We start from the raw sequence: 9,160 nt of genomic DNA on the forward strand, positions 1-9,160 counted from the left end.
GAAAAGATACAAAGAGAATCTTTACAAACAACCTGTTATTCAAAAGCGACAAGGTGTGCCTGGGTGGCTCAAACGGTTAAGCATCCGACTCCTGATTTCCACTCAGGTCATGATCTCACGGTTCCTGGGGCTTGGTTTGTGGGATCAAGCCCCATGTTGGGCTCAAGCTGAGGCTGCTTGGGATCCTCTCTGCCCCTTCCCATTCATTCTCTCTCTCACACACAAAATGAATAAACATTAAAAAAAAAACAAAACAACTGGCTGGCTCAGTTACTTGAGCGTCGGACTTCGGCTCAGGTCATTATCTCACGGTTCCTTCGTGATTTGAGCCAGCAGTTGGGCTCTGTGCTGACAGCTCAGAGCCTGGAGCCTGCCTCAGATTCTGTGTCTCCCTCTCTCTCTGCCCCCTCCTCTACTTGTGTACACACACACACACACACACACACACACAATGCTCTCTCTCAAAAATAAACAAACATTACAAAAACAAAAATTTTAAGAACATACCCTCTTACTCTAGGGTAAGAAATAATAATCCTCAAAACAACTGGCATCTATTTTCAAGTTATCTCAATTTTTGTCTAGATTAATTCTAGAAAACCTATAGAGCTGACTACTTAATATGGCTATAAAATTACCGTTAAACCTGTAAGAAGCTTTTATTGTCTTTTGCATGACTGATTTCATCCCTTACAGAATCTAACAGTTGTAGAACCTCACACATAATATTCACAATGTGTTCCTCAACAGTGTTAATAACCTAATGCTCCCAAACACAAAATACTTTCAATTTACCAGGCAGCAAATCTATCAAGAAGCACCCAGATAAGAGCTCTGTGCTCTTTACTAAAACAACAACTAAAGTAAGCAGTAAGTTCTCTATTTTTAAAGGGTTCAATATTCAGGGGTCCCTTTCCCAAGAAGCTTTTCTTCGCTGACAGTTGTGTGACCTATATTCCGTTTCTACTCCCTTGATTTCATTTAACTCTTCTAAATACTAGTAATATGTTAGTCTATTTCCCTTTTCTCCTCCTGAGTTATACGTAAAAATGTTTTTTGTGGATATGGCTTTATTATCACAAACCCGAATGCCAAGAATCTATCAAAGTCTTATTACACTGATATGATAAAGGCACCAAACAGCTCTAGGGTTTGTAATTTAAATCAGAAATCACCACCCTCAGGGTGCCTGGGTGGTTCAGTCGGTTAAGTCCGACTCTTGATTTCGGCTATGGCCACAATCTCATGGTTTGCTGGTTCAGGATCCCAGGCCATCAGCCTGGAGCTTGCTTGGGGATTGATTCCCTGCCTCTCAAAATACATAAATAAACTTTTAAAAAAAAGCATTGGGGGTAGCTGGATGGCTCAGTTGGTTAAGCATCCAACTTCGGCTCAGGTCATGATTTCATAGGTTGTGAGTTCGAGCCCCACGTCAGGCTCTGTGCTGACAGCTCAGAGCCTGGAGCCTGCTTCAGATTCTGTGTCTCCCTCTCTCTGCCCCTCCCCTGCTGTGCTCTCCCTCTCCCTCTCAAAAATAAACTTAAAAAAATAATAATAAAATGAAAAAAAAGAAATCTCCACCCTCAACAGAAAGACATACAGTAAAACCTTGGCTTGCGAGCATAGTTTGTTCTGGAAACATGCTTGTAATCCAAAGCACTCGTATATCAAAGCGAAATTTCCCCATAAGAAATAACAGAAACTCAGATGATCCATTCCACACCCAAAAATACTCATGTAAAAATGATTACAATATTGCAATATAAAATAATAAAGAAAATACAAAATATAAAGAAAAATAAATAAATTAACCTGCACTTACCTTTGAAAACCTTCGTGGCTGGTGTGAGGGAGACAAGAGAGAGGAGGGTTATTGTGTAGGACGACTTTCACTATCACTAATGGAATCACTGCTATGTATTGGCTCAATGCAATCTTTCTCTTTTCGTGCAACTTTAACAAGGAACCTATCCAATGACACTTACTTTTGCCTCCTTTTGAGGATTTCGCGGAAATGTGACATTGCATTGTCGTTAAATAGATTCATCGCTTGCACTGCTACAGCCTTATTCAGGTGGTGCTTTTCTACAAAATTTTGCACTGTTTCCCACATTTTACACATCTCCCTAATCTCATCTGAAGTGAGGGATTCCTCTGCCTTTTTCTCCTCTGCAGACGAGATCTCCTCCATAACCTTTTGCTGTTGCTCGCGATGCAGATCCATCAGTTCATCGGTGGTCAGCTCCTGACCATGTTCCTCCACCAGCTCCTGGATGTCATCCTCGTTCACCTCTAGGCCCATGGTCTTCCCCAAGGACACAATTTCATCGACAACTGGCGCCTCCTGTTCATGAGCAAGCCCCTCTAGGTCATGTCCAAGAACACAATCAGGCCACAGTTTTCTCCAAGCAGAACAGAGGGTTCTCTTGGTGACCCCATCCCAGGCTTTATCAATGATCTTCAGGCAGTTCACGATGTGGAAATGATTTTTCCAAAACTCTCGTAGAGTAAGGTTTGTTCCTTCGGTCACCTCAAAGCATTGCTGAAATAGTGCTTTGATGTAAAGCTTTTTAAAGTTTGAAATGACCTGCTGATCCATGGGCTGGAGGATTGGAGTGGTGTTGGGAGGAAGGAACTTGCCCTTAATGAACTCGAATTCCTCCAGTAAGTCGTCCTCAAAGCCTGGAGGATGAGCAGGAGCATTATCCATGACCAGCAAGGCTTTGAGTGGCAGATTCTTTTCTAAAAGGTATTTCTTCACTGCAGGACCAAAGACCTCGTTGATCCACTCAATGAACAACATACGAGTGACCCAAGCCTTGCTGTTGGACCGCCACATAACGTTTAACTGGCTCTTCTGAACCTTGCATTTCTTGAAGGCTCGTGGATTCTCAGAATGATACACAAGCAGGGGCTTGACTTTAAAATCCCCGCTTGCATTAGCACAAAACAAGAGGGTGAGATGGTCTTTCATGGGCTTGTGACCAGGCATTGCATTCTCTTCTTCTGTAATGTAGGTCCTCTTTGGCATCTTTTTCCAAAAAAGCCTCGTCTCATCGCAGTTAAAAACTTGTTCTGGCAGGTAACACTCAGAAACCATGAGCTTCTGGAACTCAGTAGCGAATGCCTCAGCTGCCTTAGCGTCCAAACTTGCAGCTTCTCCGTGCTTCGCAACACTACGGATGCCACTTCTCCTTTTAAAGTTATCAAACCATCCCCTGCTTGCCTTGAAGCCTTCTTCTTTTTCTGTTGACGTACCTGGCAGTTTACTTACAAGGTCAGTATACAAGGCCTTTGCCTTCTCACAGATAAAATTCTCAGTCACAGTATCACCTGCTAGTTGCTTCTCGTTTATCCAAACCAGAAGCAACTTCTCTACATCTTCCAGAACACGTGGCCGTTGCTTTGATATTCTCGTGACTCCTTTTGCTGCATCTAGCCCCCTTATTTCTTCTTTCTTCTTTAATATTGTACAAATGGTCGACGTAGACTTCTTATAAAATCTTGCAATTTCAGCCACTCGCATACCTCGTTCATACTTCTTGATGATCTCCTTCTTAACTTCCACTGTAATCATCTCCTTCTTCTTACCACCTTTCTTTTCAACATTTTTCCGCCTGGGGGCCATTGTATACGCTTGCACGGATGTTGACTACAGTACAGTATTAATAAACTCTTGTTACCGTATTTAATGTAATTGGCAATAAGGCAGCAGAGGAAAGGGTCTATATCTGCAGGCAGCCTGACCTAGAATGAAGCAAAGCATTCCTAAGCTTACTCTTGTATGGAAAAGCAAAGGACTGTCCATAGGTGCTTTGAAGTGACAAAACATACACTAGTGCCAGCTGTGGGCACCTTCCAACGTTCTGAAAGATCACTGATTTCTGCCAGATGCTGCGGCCTGAGACCGAGCATCTGAGCATGGGAGACCATCACCCACAAGCCCGTAGAGAAAGAAGAACCACTGGCTCAGTTGTGATCATGTGACATTCAGTGTCACATACTACTTGTATTGCAAGACATCGCTAGTTTATCAAGTTAAAATTTATTGGAAATGTTTGCTTGTCTTGCAGAACACTCGCAGAACAAGCTACTCGCAATCCAAGGTTTTACTTGTATGTAGAATAAAGACTGAAAAGTTACCTGGAATATACTTTAATACAATACCAGGAGTTATTTTGTAGTTTATACTCATCACCTCAATGAATTCTCACAATTATACATCCTAAGTACTACATTTTACAAATGAGGTTAAAAAGGAGGTTTAGAGAGATTAAGTAACTTGCCCAAGGTTAAAGTTAGTAGATGACACACCAAGACTCGAATCAAAATTTTTCTGTAAAATTCTCCCCCAAGCCACTGCCTCTTCCATTACTAACTCCAACACACACCTGTAAATGCTCCAGAAGTTCCTACATTGAGGCAGATTTGGATGATCTCAGAAGCAGAAGCATAGAACAACACCCAGTGATTCTCAAATGTTTTGGTTTCAGGACCGCTTTACATTCTTAAAATTATTGAGGACCTCAAAAAGTTTTTATTGATGTGGATTCTATCTTTTGATATTTACCATGTAAGGCCTTAAAACAAAAAAAGTTAAATACTTATCAACACAATTAACAATAACAAACCATCAAAGTTAATATAAAGAACACTTTCAATTAGAAGTTATCTTTTTCCCCCAAAATAATTAGAAAAGTAATATTGTTTTACATTTTTGCCAATTGTTTAGGTATAGCTTAATAGAAGGCAGTCGGATTCTCATAGCTGCGTATGCATTCAGTCTGTTTGCTGTATGTTGTTTTCGTTAAGTATACGACTATCTAGCCTCACACAGCAGAAAAAAAGTCTTCTGAAAACCTTTTCAGATAGCTGTGTATATTGACACAATACTAAAACTCAAAAAATGGTAGTTTCTTAAATAAGTTACATCTTGGAATCTGAATCCCTATCAACCCACTTTTTGTATTTTCTTACATTAAAATCCACTGATGTACCTTGCATTTTGAAAGGATCATTTACCCATGATATTTTGAAACATCACACATTGGTCACTTGGAAAATACAAATTTACTGAAATGTCCAGGTTCCAAATGTTGACACATTTCACTAGAATTATAAATACAATTTAAAAAATACTTAAAAATCACAGTCATTAACACTGATGCTACAAGAAAAGTCTTTAAAGTACTGGGAAGCTGTCAAACCTGAGAGGTCAACTTTTTTAAAAGTTTATTTTGAGACAGAGAAAGACAGGGTACACACGCGAAATGTCAACTTTGAACAAATTCTTATTTTCACGCTCAAATTTTTATCATTGGTAACAAATACTTAGTCAACGGTTTTCCTTGAAGTGACAAGCTCACTTCATTTTCAGAAAATATCTGCCAGGGGTGCCTGGGTGGCTCAGTTGGTCAGACTCTTGATTTCTGCTCAGGTCATAATCCCAGGGTCGTGGGATGGGGCCCCACATCAGGCTCTGTGCTGAGCATGGAACCTGCTTAAGATTCTTTCTCCCTCTGCCCCTCTCATGCTCAGTCTCTTTAAAAAACAAACAAACAAAAAAAAAACCTACCAAACATTAAAGTGTGAAAATAACTAGTCAGTCGTTCTTTCAAGTAAAAATGCAGCTCATAACTCAATCTCACAAGTGCTTTTTCTTATGCGAAGGATCATACCTCCTTAGGCCGCAAGTGTCTTTTCTTAAAAAACTAAAAAGACATCCACTCAAGGGTTGAGATTTTTTAATTTATTTTAAAAGCACCTGCAGGACAGGGGCAAACAGAGAGAGCGGCATCCCTGCTGTCCAGGCAGAGTCCCATGCAGGGCTCCATCACAGGAAGGGTGGGATCATGACCTGAGAAGAAATCAAGACCCCGACACTTAACGACTGAACCAACCAGGTGCCCCAATTAATAAATCACTTTTACTGCTTCATCAAGGACATTCTCACATGGAATGTCATGCAACCGCCTTGCTTTGTGCTAAGGCACCACCAGCAGTTTTACCCAGCTTTGCTTTTGGATCATCAGTGCAAATGTCACTGAAAAGAAATGAGTAACATCTTAGTATCACCTATTTTGAAAATAGTTATGGCCTCTCAGCTCCCCTGAAAGGCTTTATGCTAAACCAAAATTCTCAATGTGGTAGTTGCCTTAATTAGCCTCAGCTAAAGGACTGTGGGTTAAAAATGTAGAGAAGATGGCACCCCCCCCCATCCTGCCCAAAGAGACTTAGGGATGAGCCCACCCCCCAAAAAAAACCCAGCACTTTCATCAATCTCCAAGGTACTTTTTATGTATCCCTAATAAGTGTGCGAACCAGTTGGAATTCAGAGTCCAATTCCCAGGGCCAAGACAACCCACGGGTCTGGACATCGGTTTATCAACAAGCAGCCTCCCCTCCCCCCCCACCCCCCCACCCCCGCTTCCTCTCTAGCTAGATGGGAATCCTTAGAAAGTAAAACTCCGTTTCTGTGGGGTTTTGAGCTGCGGTGGATAGTGTCCAAGAGTGTAGAAGGCTAGGCTACAATCTGCACCAAGAAGGCGGTTGTTCTGAGATAGTAAAACGGTCTCCCAATTTCCATCTCGAAAACGAGACTGGGCTAAATGACTTCCAAGACTCTTCTCAGCCCCACCTTTTTCTGAGCTGAGAATGTCCAAATAAGTGAGAAGAAATACGTCCAGTGTTATTAACAGTTTGGGGAAATCCCGCGTCTGACGGGAGGAAATCTGGGTAACTCGCAGAAAGAAGGGAAAGCAGGTGGATCAACGACATCACTCTTTCCAGTAGGTGATGAGAATCTAGAAAAAAATAGTCCCTGGGATAAACATGGCGCCCACCGCGGCAGGATATAAACACCAGAAATAAAGCTATTCCGCCCCATCCCATTTTATAAATCACGGCGCCATCGCAAAAATATTTTAGGTCCGAGGGAGGAGACTTTGTAAACTAACTGCAGTGCACTAAAGCCTAGGATGTACTATTGGACCGAGCAGAGATTACATAACACAAGGGAGCGGCACAGCGATCACTCATTTACTAGCTCGAGCTCAAAAAGAGCGCCCCATTCCTTCGCCGGCGGGGACGCGGCGGGAGAACCGAGCGCTACCCAGCCCCCCGGGACGTCACCTCGGCGCCGCCTCGCCCCCTTGCCCGCCCCTCCCGCCGCGCCCCGGCGTCTCGCAGCCGCCCGCGCCCCCGCCCCCTTCCCCGCGGCCGCCGCCCGCGCCCGCCCACTCCTCCGAGACGCCTCGCGCCGGGCGTGCGTGTGGACGTCGGATGTGTGCGGGGCCGTGGGGCGCGAGTGCGCGCGCGCGCGCGCCGCGGCGGACGCCGGGGGGCGGGGGCGGCCGGCAAGCAGGCAGGGGCCGCCCGGCCCGGCCCGCCGCGCGATTCCCGTGGTTCCCGGAGCGCACGCACTCACTCTCGCGCTCGCGCGCCGCACCCCACGCCCGCCGCCGCCGCGGGCCGCGCCGCCACTCGCGGGGGGCGGGGGCGCGCGCCACCGGGCCCCTGCCCCCACCCCTCGCGCACCCGCCCCATCCCCCTCTCATTGTCTCGCCTCGGAGCGCCTCGCCGAGTGAAAAGATAACGGAACCCCCGGGAGAAGGGGGTGGGGAGAGAGAAGGCTCGCCCGCTCGCTCACTCACCTCCCGTGGTCGTCGCCGCCGGTAGTCTGACCCGAGGAAGGCGCCGTCGCCTTAAAGGGACCTTGCACCCGGCGCCGGGAGAAGGGGGTGGGAGCAGGGGAGGGGACGGGGGCTTGGGGGAGACGGCTGAGAGGGAACCGTGGAGAGCGCGTCTCCCCGAGGGTGAAAGGAAACCTCCCTCGGGTTCGAGTGATTTGGGGTGGATTTTTTTTCCCGAGGGGGGCGGGGGGGGCCCCGAGGGAGGGGGTGGGGGGGCCAAGGAATGCGGCTCCGTGTACGGGAGCTGGCGCGGGGGAGAGAGACGCCGACTCCCCCCACCGACCCTCTCGCCCCGCGGAGGGATACGTCTCGTCACTTCCGCCCTCCCCCTCTCGTGCCCTTTCAATTGGTTGGAGTGCCTGGAACGTCATGAGCTCATCCTAACCCTTGCCCGGGCTTCTTTTCTAGTCAAGTTTGTCTGGGCCTGCAAATAAATAAATAAATAAGATCATTATTATTATTTTTTAATGAAATAAGGAATAATTAGCTTCAGAAGCAACATCTAAATTTTGGTGAGAAAAATGGGATTTCCAGAGAAAATATTCCCAATTCATTTGCCTGGACTTTCCAAGGAAATTTTGGGAATCTCCCCCACTTTCCACTCAAGACTTGTACCTAACCTAGAGGGGACCCTCATACCTCAGGCCAGATGGTGAGGCCCAGTGGCACCAACAACTGTCATTGGAACAAAGGCAGCAAAATGGCACACACGCTTCCTCAAGAGACATTCAGCCAAGGACCCTTATGGCAGTAGCCTTAACTTTTAAAAGCTAATTTTACCCTAACCCTTCTGGAGTCTGTAAAGAAATATCACATGATTGTCTATCCAAGTAATTCATGTATGGAAACTGCTTTGAAGTCATTGTGAAAAGACTCAGCAGAGATCCTCGATTCTAAAAAAATCCATAGATTCGATATCGGTGCTTTTTGCTCCAGTCAAGGCTGAGATGGATTGGCCCAAAGAAATTGATTAGTCCATTCAAGACCATCCACCTGTAATTTTTCCCCAAACAAAAAGTAACTTCTTTTCCAGGTAGCTAAGAAATTTCGTCCTTTTTCACTTACTGAGATAATATTTTAATATTTTCTTTGGGTATGTGAGGATGTTGTTGCTCTCTAAGCAATGCACACATATTTGCTCCAGACCAAATGTAAATCAAAGTACTATGTGAGAGACTGGGGAGATTCAAAATCATATTTATTCATTTTTTTAAATATATGTATACTCCGTCAGACTGAAAATAGGCAATGGAAGTAGGCATTCCAAATTGCACACGTGTGTGCATACGATGCCACCCATTTTCATGCCACTTCATCCCATATCATACCAAGAACATGTGAATAATTTGAACTTGTCATTTTTAGCAAGAACTTTATTATTTGGATTAAAGAAATCAATAATCCTTCCGAAAGTACTTCTGAAGCCTTTCCAGACCTGATCTGGAAAACCCCATGATGGAATTATGGAA

The 9,160-nt window shown here is 44.9% G+C and overlaps 1 protein-coding gene across 8 annotated transcripts in view; it reads right to left on the reverse strand.

Moving 5' to 3' along the window:
* POGZ (pogo transposable element derived with ZNF domain) overlaps positions 1 to 7,917 on the reverse strand; it is a 52,260-nt gene extending 44,343 nt beyond the window's left edge. For 2 of the 8 annotated variants that reach the window (XM_053214804.1, XM_053214803.1), the window contains exons 1-2: positions 6,638 to 7,106; positions 1,986 to 5,857 (exon numbers count right to left, since the gene is read on the reverse strand). In XM_053214804.1, coding sequence (XP_053070779.1) covers positions 1,986 to 3,628 — 1,643 coding nt within the window. In that variant the 5' untranslated portion in view covers positions 3,629 to 5,857; positions 6,638 to 7,106. Of the gene's footprint in view, positions 1 to 1,985; positions 5,858 to 6,637; positions 7,108 to 7,652 lie in introns of those variants that run through there. The other 6 variants (XM_027056178.2, XM_027056176.2, XM_053214800.1 and 3 more) reach the window with 5 other exon arrangements.
* Between the last annotated feature and the right edge of the window lie 1,243 nt (positions 7,918 to 9,160).

Source organism: Acinonyx jubatus, chromosome C1 (genome assembly GCF_027475565.1).
Source record: "Acinonyx jubatus isolate Ajub_Pintada_27869175 chromosome C1, VMU_Ajub_asm_v1.0, whole genome shotgun sequence".
Lineage (NCBI taxonomy): Eukaryota > Metazoa > Chordata > Mammalia > Carnivora > Felidae > Acinonyx > Acinonyx jubatus.